Source organism: Chanodichthys erythropterus, chromosome 15 (genome assembly GCF_024489055.1).
Source record: "Chanodichthys erythropterus isolate Z2021 chromosome 15, ASM2448905v1, whole genome shotgun sequence".
Lineage (NCBI taxonomy): Eukaryota > Metazoa > Chordata > Actinopteri > Cypriniformes > Xenocyprididae > Chanodichthys > Chanodichthys erythropterus.
In genome coordinates this window covers 6,883,731-6,901,990 of record NC_090235.1, presented here as the reverse complement: position 1 = coordinate 6,901,990, position 18,260 = coordinate 6,883,731, and the positions used below count along the sequence as shown (strand labels likewise).

General features: G+C 36.7%; 1 protein-coding gene across 1 annotated transcript; it reads left to right on the top strand.

Moving 5' to 3' along the window:
* The first annotated feature begins 9,187 nt into the window (after nucleotides 1-9,187).
* LOC137002158 (trichohyalin-like) lies at nucleotides 9,188-16,352 on the top strand. The gene is made up of 3 exons (XM_067361663.1): nucleotides 9,188-9,364; nucleotides 12,081-12,173; nucleotides 15,616-16,352. The coding sequence occupies exons 1-3, from the start codon at nucleotides 9,313-9,315 to the stop codon at nucleotides 16,350-16,352; spliced, it is 882 nt and encodes a 293-aa protein (XP_067217764.1). The 5' UTR covers nucleotides 9,188-9,312.
* The last annotated feature ends 1,908 nt before the right edge of the window (nucleotides 16,353-18,260 follow it).

Here is an 18,260-nt window from a genome sequence, read left to right as displayed (position 1 = left end):
AATTTATTTAATGATTGATTTTTTGTTGACAGAAACACACTCTGAAATACTTCTTTACTGCGGTGTTTTGAGACATTGACTTCCCAGAGTTCACTATTGTTGGTCTGGTCGATGAAGGGCAGTTCATTTATTTTGACAGCAACATAATGAAAGTTGTGCCAAAGACAGAGTGGATGAGACAGAAAGAAGGAGCAGAGGGCTATTTCATAAAACAAGATTAGAAAACAAGCCAGGCTTATTTGACTTAGTCAGACTTGTTGTCAGCGAATTCTGTCTCATAAAACAAACTTAAATTAGTTTAAACTCAGTTACTCTGGCAACTTATGCTGGGAAACTAGCCTGGTCTGGGGCAGGCTAATTGTCAGGCTAAGCTGTGCTCCTCTAACATTGACCAATAGGAGCTGTGATGGAAATATTTTATGTTCTATGTTTATGAATATTATATATTCTCGACATGAAATGTACAGAAAATACAGACTAAGGATGCTCAGGTCAAAGACCAGTCACATGATTAGCTTAGATCATTACAAAACCAATCACCAGAACAAATCACAGTGATGAAGACATTGATTTTTACTCAACTGTAAGACTTAAATGTGCATGTATCTTTCTATTCATTGAGACTCACTCCGTTGTTGTGACGAGTGACCTCCCGGCCGTAAATAAAACTTCATTTCTACAAAGAGCAACTTGGAAGTCTTGTCAGGTATATGCTGCAGAGCTGAGGAATAGAAGTACTAAAGATTCTACGCTCAAAAGACCACAGCAGAGACAGTGATAGTGTTGGAAGACTATAGAGTCGCCCTCGGGGTGAGGCTGTAATACTCTGAGACATGTATGGATGTTGTCCACACTGGAACTACCTACCAAAGCACAATAAAGTCAGCTAGCCGCTATTGAAACGACTGGGAAAATATATATATGCGTGTGTGTGTAACCTACAGATTTTCTTTTCTTACTGGCTAAATGTTTTGTGCCCAATATTTAATTAGATTTTTTTAAAGTATTGTTTTAAATGAAATGGTTTTGTTTGGCAGCTGTAGTACCTTTATGGTTATTAGAAGAGCAAATTATAAATTAAAATAAATATGCACAGACTAAATTTTTATTGGTAAGATAAATTCAGTAATTGGCCCAAAGTATATATTGTTTTAACCCATTACATTAGTCCATTACAGTTACTGTCATAAAAATACTTACTTGTTTAAAATTGTACATGAGGCACATTTAATGTCCAAAATCAAATATTTTAGCAAAATGTATATTTTAGTATTGCTTTTGCGTTCCGTCTGTTTAGCGCGCATGCGCGCAGCGGCGCTCGTTCACTGTGAAGTTTAGCAGCAAAATGGAAATATTTGCATGACTTTCCAACATTTACAGATGGAGAATAAACTTGTGAAAAGTAAGTTATGCGATGAGGAAAACACCATGTCTCAAACGCATAAAATAGCACAAAATGAATGCCGTTTCCTGTGGTGGATCGATTTGATCCATGATTGACCTCGAGGGCTGCTTTAAAAAAGCGTGCACACGAAATTATCTAGACTAGGTAAACCTGGATCGAATTAACGGGACTGCGTGAACTTCAATTACCTTTTATGAAACCGCTTTAGCCCAAACTCATTTGTTAGGTTATTTCAAGTCACGTTTTGGAGTTTAATCCTCGCTTTTTTCAGCATCTTTTATGAAACAGACCTTAGGAACTAGAAAAAGAGAGGCTTCCCTTTGTTTACAGTCAGGGTAAAAAAAGGTTTTAAAAGTTTTAAAGAGAATATGAGCCATCACTCCTTTCATCAGAAGAGTTTCGGTAGTAGGCTATTATAGCAGCCAATATAGAATTGTTTCTCAGTGTATTTGCTAATCTAAAAAGGGGCAGACAAAAAAAAAAAAATACAATACAATACAATAATACATGTACATTATACTGAGTCTCTGTACAGGAGTGTGTGCACAACAAACTCAGTTACATGTTGTGTATGTTAAATAAAGAGATGCCAGTTTATACTTCTGATTAATCCTGATGTTCTATTCAACTTATTTTAGAAAAGAAACTTGTTTGATTGGCTTTCATTCATAATTCAAATGTAATCAGAAATCGTCTCGGGGGTGATTCGTTCAGTCGCGCATGTGCAATATTCTACAGGTTCTGTAGCCTACTGCTAGTAGTGGTTCACTTGATGATTTAATTGATTAGTTCATTTCATGAGTCTTTCGGGTTTTTGAGTCGTTCCTTAATCACGTGACAGACCCATACGCTATGCTGTGTGACCCAAGCACATTATATTTAAATAACGTTAACACTCCAGTTTTATTTGAGTTTGTGTTACAACTGTTAAAGCTGAAGTTATCATAACCTTGATGTTTTAAACTAACATTAATCATTCAAATTCAAAATGTTATTTGCTTTTAATTTATGTTCATTATGTCCTTTTTGAGCAATCTTCTTATACATATTAGACCAATATGTCTAGTCTGACTAGGAAAAGCAATTATTATAACAGCAAACTCAAAATTGGAGTAAAAATGAACAAACTAGGCTATAAATACTTTGTATTGTAGGCTTGGATTATTATATTATTATATAGCCTAGTGTTTATTTACAGATAGACAGTGAAAAAGATAAATTAATCAATATTTTATTTATAACAGGGCTTTATTTATTTATAATAACACACCACAGATCCTCAGTAACAAAACAGTGACAGAAATGTCAGAAATAGCGTATGGGTCTGTCACGTGATTAAGGAACGACTCAAAAACCCGAAAGACTCATGAGATGAACTAATCAATTCTCTTTCCGGCTCAGAATGCATTGGTTTAGCATGGGACTGCCTGTCACGTCATTAAGGAATGACTTAAACCCGAAGACTTGTCAGACAAGAGGTGAGGTGAGCTTAATCAGCTTGTCATAAACTGAAGACCCAGGTAATGAATTAATCATTTCTGAATCTTATAGCATTGTAGTTTTGTATTGTTTCTAGTGTGATCAACTTTGCATAAGTAGTAGATGTGTTTGGGAAGTAACATGTAACATTTTAATTACATTTTGCTAAAAACATTTTGAGAAACATTTTGATTTTCTTGAAAAAACACGTATAAATACGCTACATAGGCTTCTGGAGTCGTTTTTGTGAGAGAATTTTTCTTCCGCATCTGAAAAATGCCAGATCGGAAGTGACGTAACTCAAGGGAGCGCGATCAATATAAACAATAGGAAAACAATGGATCGCAATCAGTGCCCAAGGAAGTCGACCGGTACCCGCCATCTTGTAGCAGAACTTCACTTGCGTTAGCATCCCATTGACTCCCATTCATTTTGGCGTCACTTTGACAGCGAATAACTTTACATCTGAGGCGTTTAAAGACTCCATTTGTCCATTATTTATTTCTAAACATACACGACAATGTATAAAGGGCTCCATTACCTTCTATGTTACATTATGGCCCCGTAGAAACAGTTTTTGTAAAAATAGGCTAACGATTGCGTCATAACCACTCGACTCTCTGTCACACAGTAGAGAAATTACCGTACAGACAGGAGGAGAAGCTCGCAGACAATCGGGGAGATTATCTTAATATGGCGTACTGGCATTACATTTTAAAATACTATACAAAATAATTAATCAGAATACTTACTCCTGCTCACTCACGCCAAGCTTAGTTTGAGTCTGCGCGTCAGAAACAAAAGTGCTAAAAATGGGCTTCACTTGTCACAATTGAGTTCCAATTGGGTCGCTCCATTTCTTTTACTGTCTATGATCGCAATGACAGTTCGGACGCTGAGGAAATTGTAAATGTTTATTCATACTCGTATCACAAACCACAGCCATAATTAGCCTGCTATTTGTTTAAGAGATCAGGAACAGGCCAGGATTAGACAGAATAACGGTCAAAATAGACAAATATTGAGCTGTTGTGTGAGAACCAGTGGAGAACAGGGCAGCGACCAATGTTAGCTTAGCTAACGATATGTGCTCAGATCACAATATTGTACAGATTATTATCATGAATCAGACAATAGCAAAGCTATTGGTCATCTGTGGTGTTTTCATTTGAACTGTTACAGTGCTAAAACTTTAATTGTGTGTTACTCAGCTTTTTTGTAAATTAATCTGAAAGAAATGTTGAATGAAACACTATGATGTTTTGGCCAAGCATTTGATTTATTACAGTGGGGGGAATTTTATTTTTATTTATTTATCATTAGTTGAAAGAGATGGTGAATAAAACTACTGTATATTGTAATGACCAAACTACTTATTAAAAGCAAATAGTTGACATCGTTTCTGCTTCTGGGTTTTTAAAATTGCTCATTATTAAAACTGCTTTTATTTTATAAACTTGTTAGTTTTATTAAAACACTAAAAATAATAAACATAATAAAAATGGCTCTCAAATTTAACTTAATGGATATATACAGGGATGACAAAAAACTAAATTAATCAAAAATGTGCTTTATTACTACATTTGTTTAACTTTATTCAAGTTAAAAAAAAAAATAAAATCAATAGGATTTATGTAATATACTTCACTGGCCACAATTTTGACATCGACACAATGGGGAAAAACTGCTATATAGATATTTGGCAGCAGATATATTAGGCTGCTGTCACTTTAAGACCTGACGCATGGATTCATTATGCTGTTACACATGTGTTTTCTTTTTCAACTGTTCACCTAAAACATAACTGACTGTGTTTGAACTGACACTGTGTGTGTGTGTGTGGGTGTGTGTGTGTGTACGCACGGACGTACACACACAGACACACACTCACGCACATGTGTATGTGTGTTTTTAAGTGACACAGAGGATGGCCCATTTTACCTTAGTGGGTTAAGGTAAATTGGGCCGCCAAGAAAAACATCACTTTTCCAAAAAATATATTCATATACCAAACTAACAGCATTATTTCTGATGGATGCCATCAAGACAGATATTATGCATAGCTTTTTTTATGTGCATGTTTGTTTTTTTAAAGATTTATCATCCTTATAATAGTTTAGTTTGATTTGGTATGCCAGGCTACTTACCATGCAGCTTTCTGGTGCAGTCTTGATTTAAATTATTGCCCCGCCCACCATAGCAACCATAAACCAATCAAATCACCTTTTAAATCAAATCACGTGACTGGTGGGAATTTAATATCCCATAGACATTTTCTGAACCCTAAGTAGACTTACACTAGCCTGGTAATACCAGACTCTGCTACTTCACTTTGCTTCGTAGACAGAGTCTGGAATGGCATAATAGAGAAGTGTTTTCTCTCTCGCTAGGGGGCGCTTGTCTGAAGTTTAAAATCATTGGTTACCCGTAAGCCAATCAGATACGTTTAGTTATGACGTATGTTATGTGCCTGTACAGCCGCATCGAAGCACAGACATCATGCATCGAACTCAAATCTATGATTGAACTTCCACTGTAAACCTGTTGTAAACACATGATAAAACAAATGTTTATCAAACACTCTTCTTGTTCTGGCTTCAGTTTGGAAAAGAGTTGAATGTTCTCCATAACAGAGCAAATTGCATCCCGTGTCTCGTTTCCCATTTCCGCGGTCGTTTCGGTTTTCAATTTCTCTAACCTACAATGTAAAACTCGGCGCTTAGCATCTACGTCACGGCTCTCAGCCCGCCCTCTGTTCGTTGATTGGCCCGGCTGTTTCCAGACCGGTGGCAAACAGAAAGCTCTGACGCTGTATCAGACGGAGTACAGAAGCGAAATGAAATTGAGCGGAAGTAGGAAGTCTGACGTAGTCAGACTAGACTTACACAAACTGAAAAAGTAAAAAAAGTATTAGGCTAGTTGTGCCCCACTCTCCCCTACCCCATGCCTATACTGCTGAATCTTTAATGTTTGTGGACATCTTTGTTCAGATACAACATGGCATCATGGATTCTAGCAAATACCAACAGATAAAAAAAATCTAAATCTTGACATGCTAGAAATCTTATAATGAGCTGTGGTTGGATTTTCCATCAGGACAGTGATCCAAAACAAGCATCAAAAGCAACACAAAAATGTGTCACTGAGCACAAAATGAAGCTTCTGCCATGGCCATCCCAGTTCCCTGACCTGAACTCTAAATAAAAATGAAGACAAGAAGCACCAACACAGATCTGGGAATCTGAAGGATCTGGAGACATTCTGCATGAAGGAATGGTCTCTGATCTCTGATCTCTGGTCAGGTGTTCTCCAAACTCATCAGGCATTATATGAGAAGACTCAGAGCTGTTATCTTGACAAAAAGAGGTTGCAAAAAGTATATAACAAAAGGGTGCCAATAATTGTGGCTGTGCTTCGGAGAAAAACGTTTCCCCCTACTTTCTTTTACTTCAATGAAAGGTTAGATTTTTTGTGAATTTGTTGAATAAAGAATCAAAAGGATAAAAATAATGCAGATTCATTTTTACAGCCATCTTTGATTACCAAGGGTGCCAATAATTCTGGCCATGACTATATATAGGCCTCCTAGGAGATCAAACAGAAGAACCCACTGGCACATGCACTCTAACCCATAGTTACCATGTTATGTTATCACACCACTACCTGTTTGTTTCTCTCATAACCCACACAAACCATCACACCTCAGACCACATGTGCTGCAAGATTCAGATTAGACCATTTGACTACAATTTGAGTGCTATTAACAATAAAAATGTATGTATAGAAATGTATTTTACAAGGTTTTAACTGTTGTTAACATAATAGTTTATAGCCTTAGTAATCTTCAGTAGGGTTTTTGATAAAAAACGCTATATCATGCCATCTTGTTGAGAAACTGCATTCGTGTTCACAAGGTGGCGCCAATGTCTGTGCTTTAGAAATCAGATGAACTATAGCAGGTTTGAAATACCAGAAAACAATGTAAAAGTGTAAATAGGCTGTATAAAAATACTTAAAAAAAAAAAAAAAATTATGATATGTTCTGACAACACTATTAAGTTATATAAAAATGACCATAAAAGAAAAGTGAACGAAAAAGATGTAATATTTTCTACTGACAAAAACACTGTCGTTAGTCGGTGATGAGTGAAATGTATTTATTAGTCTGTTGGGGGAGCTCTTTATCAAACCAAACCAAATCTGCAAGAACTAGGGACTTTCCAGACAGTTTATGGTGAATTCCGCTGTTTACCACATTTCCGTTGATGTAACCATAAAATACACACCCCTCCAATTCCCCCTCTGGGAACTTTGGGGGATTATCAGTCAATTAACTGAACCAAACTGGCACAATGCCCTGTGTAGTCTGCTCATAAACCTTTACAATTTGTATAATTGTTTGGAGTAGGCCTATTTATGTTTGTCAATGTAAATCACATTGAGAGTAGAGCAGAAATATTTAATATTTAAAATTTATTATTTACATTTACCATATCTTATGTGCTCAGCTGCCCAAAAGTTGTTATTTGTTTGTTTTGAATTTACAGTTAGAATATGTAAGTTCTCTATTGTATTCCTGTCAGGACTGTTGTTAAAAGCCCAACCAGGTTTGCTTAGTTTCATTATCACAGATATTTTTGGAAATTACCTTTTCTTTTTTTTCTTTTTTTGTGATGACGCACTGAAGCAGTTTCTTTCAGATCTGTGCAAACTTTATTTTCAACATGTAAAAAAAAAAAAAAAAGCACAGCATGCTGAAAATGATGCTCTTTTGTGTTAACTTAAAGTGAGTTATTTTATCATTTGTTTTGGCTGTTTTTTCCTTTTTCCATAACATGTTTGTGGCTAAACTAAAAAAACACAAAAAGCCTATCAGACATGTTTATATCTCATCATTCTTCTTCCTTCCATTTTGTGTTGTGAAATTTCAGTCATACCATTGCAATTTACAATAAAAATAATAAAACAATAAAAAAAATTACAATAAATAAAAATTTACAACAATAGTTCATTGAAAGCCAAATAGTGGAACAGAAAAGATTAAAGGATTAGTTCACTTTCAAATAAAATTTTCCTGATCATTTACTCACCCCCATGTCATCCAAGATGTCCATGTCCTTCTTTCTTCAGTCAAAAAAAAATTAAGGTTTTTGATGAAAACATTCCAGGATTATTCTCCTTATAGCGGTAGTGGACTTCAATGGATTACAGTTTCAGCAGCTTCAAATGGCTTTAAACGATACCAGAGGAGGAATAAGGTTCTTAACTAGTGAAATGATCGGTCATTTTCAAAAAATTTTTTAAATGTATATGCTTTATAAACACAAATGATCGCATTCCAAGTGCCTCCAAAACCGCATTTCTGTAAAAAAAAAAAAAAAAAAAGCTTATACTGTATGTCCTACGCATTCCCTATTCTACTTACGGAATTAACGCAGCACCTGTTACAATTTTTCCGTAAGTATAATCGGGAAGGCATAGGACATACAGCGTAAGCTTTTTGAAGAATACTGATTGTTTCTTTAGATAAGACCCTTATTCCTCATCTTCGGAGCATAATGAATCAGCGTATCGAATCATGATTCGGAACGCTTGGCAAACTGCTGAAATCACGTGACTTTGACACTCCGAACCGCTGATTCGACACACTGATTTATAACATTCAGATGCTTTCTGAAGCAGTGTTTTGAATTCGGCCATCACTATATAAGTCAAAAATATTCTCGTCGCTTTATAATATTAATATTGAACCACTGTACTCACATGAACTGATTTAGATGTGTTTTTAGTATGGATCTTAAGGCTTTAATTATAAGACAGAGCTCTTATGATTCTAATTATTAATGAATTATTCTAATTACTAATGAATTATCTAAAAATTAAAGTTTGTTTCTTCAAACTTTCTGTTTATCTTTTTGGTTTTAAAGATTTTGTTAATCTTTTTAGTTCATTTTATGAACATTTGTTCATTTTAAGATGTATAAAGCTGGAAATTGTATATATTTCATATATGAAATAGCCTACTTTAATTTAATATAATTTTAAGCTTGTTTTGTTTTTCCAACAGAAGGTAATTTGATGCAGCACCTTATTCTGTTTAATATTAATTATGTCACATTGAGTTGACATTCTTCAAGCTCAAACACAATTGTATTATATTGTCACCTTACTAGTTGATAACTTGTAGTAAGCCTACTGTTGCATCATTATTTTATTTTCGCTTTCGAAAACAACAGTCTATGAAACTCATGTTAGAGACTGGTGACGTTGAATCTCTCGAGAAAATCTATTGGCTGCCGGTTAGATAGACACTAGGCCTATAAATGTTCGCGCGGGGATTTTTGAACAGTTTACAGACACGACAGGCACTGAAGCGTGTAAAACAAGACTAATTTCTACAGAACGTTTTTCATTATTCGAAAGTGAACATGAAGTCCGCAGTAGCTCTTGTGATGATCGGGATAACTCTCATGTATTCTGGTGAGTAGGCTATGGCCTAAACGTTTAGATTCCATTTATTAATTAGGCTACTTTGACGCTGCTTATTTAAGTTTACATCTAAAGTTTAAATAAATTCGGTTTGCTGAAAAGTTGACCTTTTTTTCTTAAACAATGAAATTTAGTTTTTATGACTGATTAACAAAATGACCTAAGAAATACAAAATTCTGAAAAACTGTAACCTGGGGCGTTTCATAAAGTGTGCTGAGAAATTAAAGTGGGGATTTCAGACCACATCCTGCTTTGAATGAACAACAAATCAATCGGGGCTAAAGCGGTAGCATATCATAAACGACAACTTAATTTCACGCAATCTCACTAATCTGATCCAAGTTTAATCAGTCAGAATAATTTGATGTGCACTTTATTCTTCTGCCGCCTTCACGTGCATTAGGAAATTTGATAGTTCCCACACCTGAAGTCGTGATTAGCTTATCGCATTCAAGTTTTGACCTGAGATGGCGTTCATGTGCAATTTTATACCACGGAAACTCGTAGGCTATTTAATTTACTATAAGAGCACATGAAAGCAGCATTAAACAAACAAACAAAGGTAAAAAATGTTCATGGTATTGCAATGTTATGCTAAAACTAAAATTAAAACAATGAAAAAAAAAAACCTTGAGGTAACCTGTAGACAGAAAAAAACATCGTAAGCACGCAAAATAATGTAAATTATTTTTTTTATTTTTATTTTTATTTTATTTTTGTAATTGCGCCTTTGAATGTGTAATTGTGGCATTTGTAATTTTAATCACGATTAGAAATTAGATTAATTGTGCAGCAAGTTTGTGTAACATCTAGGCCTATATGTATGGATAATTAAATATAAATAATTGATTACTCACATGTGAGACGCAGCTTTCCTGCATCTCAATGTGCACTATCAATCCTATAGAATGTGACGTAATTTTCAATACTATTTAGGGCAGATGGTATACACATTGGGATAGGCCTTTTTCACAAGAATCGGAAATCACGTGACGCAGTGTAAAGTTAGTTCCGCTATGCGTCTACGGCTATTAGATTGATATGCTCTTTTCTCAAATATCGCTTCTTACCTTTTCTGTTTTGTCTGTTTTCCAAGTCGCTTTTGTATAATCTACAAAGAAATTATTTTCTACTGGTTTGTAGCTTGTATGGCCGCTGACCGTTGCTCGAATTTACCGGCAGGTGGATTCATATTACCAGCTGTCATACAGTAAAGGCTACGCAGCTCATTTAGCAATTTCCCCGATCGTATTACGTACGACGAACATTATTTATATAATTTATTCATTAAAAAAAAAAAAAAAAAAACCTCCCAATAGGCTATATACTTTAATGGGGGATATAAAATCGAGATACATAATATTGTCGTGAGTTTAATAGGTTTTAAAAATATATAGCATTTAATCTCATATGGCATCACCTCCCACATTTAAGCATATGTTATAACTAATCCTGATCGATTAAAATGATTAAACTAAGACAATTAATTTCCAACACAACACTGTACAACTATCAGTCTTTGCATTAATGTTGCAACAGCACAATAATACTGCGCATAATACACACTTTAAGATGATGACGACAGGAAAATGAGTGAGAGACTGAAGTGTTTATATCCAGAAATATCAGGGTGCGAGCGGTCCTGTTTCATGAATCAGAGGATCTTGTGTGATAAGGGAGCTTAAGCTGATCATTTCCCCAGCACGTCGCTAAAAGCACTATATACATCCCAATGTGCATACTATCCACCCTAAATAGCACTGAATATTACACATAGACTACTATTTAGGATGGATAGTATGCACTTTGAGACGCAGGCACTGTCTTTACGGCACATGGAGCGCGATAATGCACAGCCGCGCCAAACACACCGAGAATATAACTAGTTTAACCGCCATCACTTCAAATTATTTATTCAATTTAGCTCTTAATGAGAGCTCGTAGTCTCACCAATAATTCACCAAGAACGTTCAAACATTTTCATGACATTTAATTCGTAAAACGACTTTGATTCCCGAGCTGGTTCTGATCGAGGCTATCTATCACTGTAACCGGAAAATCTTTTACACTGCGTGGATCGTTCCGGAAGCCAAAAACCCGGAAGTGTGAAATTGGCCTATTCAGGGGTCTCCGAATGCGCCAACTCTTCCCTCTAGATAATGGGGGTTTCGGGTTTCCTAGGTAATAATGCACATGAGTGCCCTCCCATTTCAGAACTTGAATGCGATGAGCTTGTAATCATGACTTCAGAAATAGGAATGATCAAATTTCCGATCACACGTGGAGAAATCATTAGTTGTATCTGCTCCAATCGGCTTATAATTTATAAAAATAAATAATAATAAAAAAACATTTCAAATACTCTCTCTGCTGTTGTTTTGCACTAAGGAACATTCTTGTTGAGTGATAGGGCTACATTAATTGTAACCTTTAAAATGTTACAGTTGACAGTACAATACAGTTGATCTTTTTTCTGTTAATGCTAGAGCAAGCTCGGGATATGTTACATTTATTATGATTATTTGGGTTGCATCAGGCAGTTAAAATAATTTTCTTAAGTTTACACAACAATAGAGGTAAATCTGCCATCAGATCTGCAAAAATGGTTCTACCAAATTATCTTTCAGTGATAAAGGGTGAAGGTTGAATCACCATTAGTACTATCATTAATCAGGCATTGATTTTTTTTTTCTTCTTTTTTTTCAGGAAAACATTCCCTGCCATTCTTCAACAAGGAAACAACAGGTTTAAAGTTTTTGACGGCACTGATGATGGCTCCATACCACATTTTTGACTTCGGTACGGCACAATATAATACAGAATTATCAAAAATAAATTGATACCATAGGCCTACATGGTCTGAATTTTGGCGTGGGTATTAGGTATATTAGCCTACTCTTTCTTGCGGGTTTCGCATTTATAAAACGGTGAATTAGCCTACCACAAATGTTTTTTAGTAAATTATTTAACACATCAAATCAGTCATTTGAAAAGTTTCTACCCTATCTTTTGAAATGAGCAAATGGCTTAATTCTGGCCTCAAGACATCGAGCCTGTAAACAAGCTGCGCTAGGCTACTCGCGAGCGCGTTTATGGGACAGCTGACGGAACACACGCACACACACACACACACACGCTGTCTGTAAAGAGCACAAATGGGCCTAAACGCAAAATTATGTCAAAATGTCCGTCTTATTCACAACTTTGCTTTCGCACTCTCCGCATTTTCACACAATGACAGTCTGCATTATCGCCAACGCGTGCATTCTAGTTTAAACTACCTTTCAGAACTTGTGAAAGACGCTCGGGACAGTAACGTTAGCTGGAACTGTCATTATCCGATCGGGCCAGTGCTGAATCTTCAAGAAAGTTTATAATTTGCTCGTGTTTAAAGCCTTGCAAAAAGCAGCGCGGCGCGCATCTCAAACATGTTAGATCATAACAGTGGAGAACAGAGCGCTATGAATCGTTCTTCACACACAGTTAACTGAAACTGTTAAAAATGCCCAACAGGGGTCCGTGTACTTTTCAAGCGGCAACCTCCCCCTTTCTCTCGTGAAGCCAATACGGAAGTAACTTAAACTGCGATTCATCGACTGGCCGCTAGGGACAGGCTCCAAAAGAGAGCAGAATCTCATAGAGTCCCATGTTAAATTGGCCAAGTTTATAGCAGAAAAAAACATGTTTACAAGTTGGTACAAATTGTTGTTTTGGTCTATACTGCTATTTTTGCCCTTCATGACAACTCTGAGGGGGGTGAATTTTTTTATAACTTATCCGTTTAAATTATATTAAGCCTTAAACGTTCTGCATAATTAAGGGCGTGGTCACTTGAGTGACAGGTAGAGTGCGCTGCTGTCTGTGAGCTGTCACTTTACCTCAGCTGCCGCTGAATTTGGCATCTCAGCCGTTTTTGTGCTTTTTTTCTCGATTATTTTATACAATTATAAAATATGGCTTGCTGCATAATATTCGAGACTGATGTGTGTCTGTGTAGATGTGCATGCATGCGGAAGAGACAGAACACACGTTGTTGGATCGTGGATTGGCTGAAAGTTTTGATTGCGAGATTTAACGTTACTACAATGACAATACCAGGAGGATATACAACTCTGACAGCACTGCTTGGATATTATAACTAAAACTGCTGCACTATTTTGAAAAAAATATACTTTGGACACAGGCTCATTTGTTTGTTAGATACGATCGCTGCTCAGATTGCATCCTTTCTTGAAGAACGATGACAGAGAGCAGATCATTCAGAATAAATGTGAAATGTTTTTTTTTTTTTTTTTGTTTTGCAATGGACATTTATATTTTACCCAAGTGCCACAGATTGGATTCATCTCGCGATCTCTATTATAAAGGTATGAAGTCCCATTTGATGTTCCATGTTGTTATTTGCACACCCAACACTACTGGTGTTGGAGCGTCTATATCTTAAAAAAACACCGTAAATTGACAGTAAACCTTTATAACTTTCTGATGTTAAAACTTATCTTTATTAATAATTTAGATAGTATCTAGATAGATAGCTCCTTTGCTTGCTAACGTGGTCACGTCGAGCTAGGCGGGCGTGGTTTCAGCAACCAATCACATCAGCTCAAACCACCTCCCCGCCTCTTTCCCCATTTTCAGTTATCCGGGAGTGACGCGCAGCTAAGATGGCCGCGTCCTCATTTTCGCTTCAAAACTGCTGTTCAGAACTCTATGGGTGATGTCACGGACGCTACGTCCATATTTTTTTTACAGTCTATGGTACTTTTGCGTCCATTCTTTTTCTTTATTTAACCACGTCAAGAAAAACAAAAAACGAACGGTTGTTGTATTTTTAAATGCTGTGGTGAATACCAAAATTTAAATTCAAACTGAATACACAAATCATGTGCACAAATTAAATATTGACTTCTTTTCAGAGTTTATAACGTTTTGCATCTTTATAAACAAACTAAAAAAAGGACAGATTAAAGTCGAAGAAATGTCAATTTACAAGTTTTCTATTGTAAAATTGTTTCTCCCACACTTTCGAGAGCCATGTCTCTGAAAAATGATAATACTTGATTTCGACCCCATTCTCACTCACGTCACGAGGGGTCCGATACTGCCGCTTGTGAAAGAACATAACTGGCGGCAAACCAGTAGCCTATGTACCGCTTCGTCCAGCGATAGAGATATGCTACGAGGAGCAAATTCACTATAAGCAGCCCACTATGAACACAATTAACACGTTAAGCATCTTCCTAGAAAATAAAACACTGTTATGAAGAAAACGCAATAAAGAAGCAGACAAGCAGGTCAGGTCGAATATGAAGGCAAAGCGCTTTCAATGTTTAGGCTATAGAAAACCGTTATAAACGCTTAATAGCATATAAATTATTTTCCTTCAGCTTTGTTTACGTTACCGTTGTCTTAGCCTTAGATGCTGTTGATGACAAAAAAAAAAAAAAATGTGCGAGAAAATAGTTTCTCTCTGGTTGTTGTTTTAATAGGATTAAGCCACGTAAAGCGTTAATGTCCAGCGACGCGGCCGTAACGCATTGCTTGCAATGAGAATTAAGAAATATTTCATGCCAAACCTACATGAGGCAAAGAGCATGGGAATGTTGTCGTCATGAAAATTAGGCTACATATTGGGGTATAATTTTGTCATCATAACAAATGTTGGTATATTTCAATTTGAATAGCAGGTAAGTGACTCTTAATCCCAAACAATTTCTCAATAAAACAATACAACAGTCTGAAGAGCCTTTATAATTTTGTTGAGATCAAACCACATGAAGTTTTGTAACAAATGGGTTCTGAGACAAACTACAGCAAACAAGTCAAAGATTCAGTCGTTTGAGTGATTCATTTAAACTGATAATTCATGAGTTTGAAACAAAGACCTTTTGATCAACATATTAAAAAGAGCAAGTCCATAAGAATAATTTACTGCCAGTTAGATTGCACTGGCTGTGCTCTTTTGTGCAGTGAAGTTTCCAGTGAAGACATCTCAACATATAGACATAAGTTTATTGTCTCTTTTTTATTTCTCAGAACTTGGTCTTTTTCTCTTTATTATTTTTTTTTATAGAATGGAGGCCAAAATACCAAAAATATGTTAGTATATATAGTATAATATATTAGATTCATTTGATTCTGAGTCAGGCAAGTTGGGACTTTCTGACTGACTGATGCTTTTATTCTGAATGTATGCATTGATTATTCATACCTTTACATTCAAACTGTCTTTTTTTCTCAGGTGTGCAGGTGGGGGATGATCAGACCAGAGCAACAGATGCCTTTGAAGAAGAGTTGAAGGCGAAAGAGTTGAAGGCGCAAGAGTTGAAGGCGCAAGAGTTGAAGGCGCAAGAGTTGAAGGCGCAAGAGTTGAAGGCGAAAGAGTTGAAGGCGAAAGAGTTGAGGGCGCAAGAGTTGAGGGCGCAAGAGTTGAAGGCGCAAGAGTTGAAGGCGCAAGAGTTGAGGGCGCAAGAGTTGAGGGCGCAAGAGTTGAGGGCGCAAGAGTTGAAGGCGCAAGAGTTGAAGGCGCAAGAGTTGAAGGCGCAAGAGTTGAAGGCGCAAGAGTTGAAGGCGCAAGAGTTGAGGGCGCAAGAGTTGATGGCGCAAGAGTTGAGGGCGCAAGAGTTGAAGGCGCAAGAGTTGAGGGCGCAAGAGTTGAGGGCGCAAGAGTTGAGGGCGCAAGAGTTGAGGGCGCAAGAGTTGAGGGCGCAAGAGTTGAGGGCGCAAGAGTTGAGGGCGCAAGAGTTGAGGGCGCAAGAGTTGAGGGCGCAAGAGTTGAGGGCGCAAGAGTTGAGGGCGCAAGAGTTGAGGGCGCAAGAGTTGAGGGCGCAAGAGTTGAGGGCGCAAGAGTTGAGGGCGCAAGAGTTGAGGGCGCAAGAGTTGAGGGCGCAAGAGTTGAGGGCGCAAGAGTTGAGGGCGCAAGAGTTGAGGGCGCAACAGTTCAGCCCTGTGTGCAGTCCCAGCAGGCGTCGGACGTGAATATCAAGGGTTTTTTTTGGACCCCAAAGTTGGACAGAGATATTTTGGCGTTGGGTCTTATATTGGGTTCTGACTTCAATCTGATTTTAATTTTCAACCAAAGTGCACAACGTCTGTCCAACGTCAGAGGTTGATGTCAATGTAACGTTGGTTTCTGACGTCAACCTGATTTTAAATTTCCACCAAAATGCAATGCTTGTCCAAAATTGGAGTTTGACACAAATCGGGTTGATGTCAGAACCCAACCTCCAATGTTAAATAGACATTGCATTTTGGTTGAAAATTAAAATCGGGTTGACATCAGAAACCATTGTTTGGTATCCGTTAATGTGACCAAAGTATCTGAACATGGCTATTCTGTTTAGTTTCATTATCATGTACTTTTTTCCCTTTTTTTATTTTTATTCACCTCATGTGTTCCTTTGTTTCAGTTTTCCTGCTCCTCATTTGTATTAATATGTGTCAGCTGTGTTTGATTAATAATCATTGTTTAAGTTGTACCCTCACATTCATTCTCTGTCATCTAAGTAAAATGTGCATTGCTACCTGTTTGCCTTTCTTTGGAATTATCATTAAACCTTCTTTTTGGAACTATAATATTCGTCTGCCTTCCTGCAACCCTCCATGACACCAGTTGTTATAGTTTGTTAGGTTCGTCATATCTGATTGCAGATGTTACACTGGTTCTACTGTGGTTCTAGATGGAAGGTCATGGGCTCACCCAAACTGCCAGGTTATCTTGACATCACACAATTTTAAAAACTAAAACCATCCTGGTATTGATGCTAAAGGGCAGTAAGGATGTAAACATGTAGAAAAATCTCTAAACATTTACTTGGGTCTGTTGCATGTACACAAAAAGACAGAGAGAGAAAAAAATAACTATTATGTGACTATTAAATGCTACCAAAAAGGTTAATTTCCCAATATGAATTCAGTAATATCACCAGTAGGGATGTCCCATACTGCACAACACATATGAAACCATTTTACTTTATTCACCTATAAAAACCTCATTTCTAGTAAGCAGAAAAAAACTAATGGCCAGTTCTTATAGGAGACGTCCCATACAATATGCATACCTCAAATGATCAACCAAAAAGCATAGAACCCAAGAGGCGAAACTCTGATGTATTTTGAGTAGCAGCCACTAGATGTCACTTCAGTAGTGTGGCAGCCATTTTGGGGTGAAAATGGCAAATTGACAATAGAATCCATCACATCTTAAGCACCCAAAATTGGCGAATCAAAAACTCAATCGAAAATGTCTCAAATTCAGTAAATTTTATGACGCCTACAGTAAATGTTGTATTGTCTTAGCCTATATATATTTTATATTATGAGTTGTGGAATCCAACCATTATGTAGTTAGCCTACTTTATTGAGTATTTCCATTTTATGCAACTTTACATATTTACTATTAATAGTAAATTAATAAAGTTAAGATCATCATGTTTGTAGCATGATCCAGGGGATTAAATTGGAGTAAATTACTCCACTAGGTCTGAAATATATACAGTATCTCACAAAAGTGAGTACACCCCTCACATTTCAGCAACCATTTTAGTATATCCTCTCAAGGGACAATTGTATAGAAATGAAACTTGGGTATATTTTAGAGTAGTCAATGTGCTCTTTGTATAGCAGTAAAGCAGTAAAATAACTCAACATACAGCCATTATTGTCAAAATAGCTGGCAACAAAAGTGAGTACACCCTAAGTGATAACAGCTCTACGTCTTTTAACCATGCAAAGCCACATGTCCTAATCATCATGTTCGTGTTTTTGTCTGCTTTACAGGACCATACAAATTTGTGTATCTTGTATTAGATCAGTTTAAAATTTGGTGCTTTGAGTACAATTCTCTCTTACTGACCACTGGATGTTCAACATGGCACCTCATGGCAA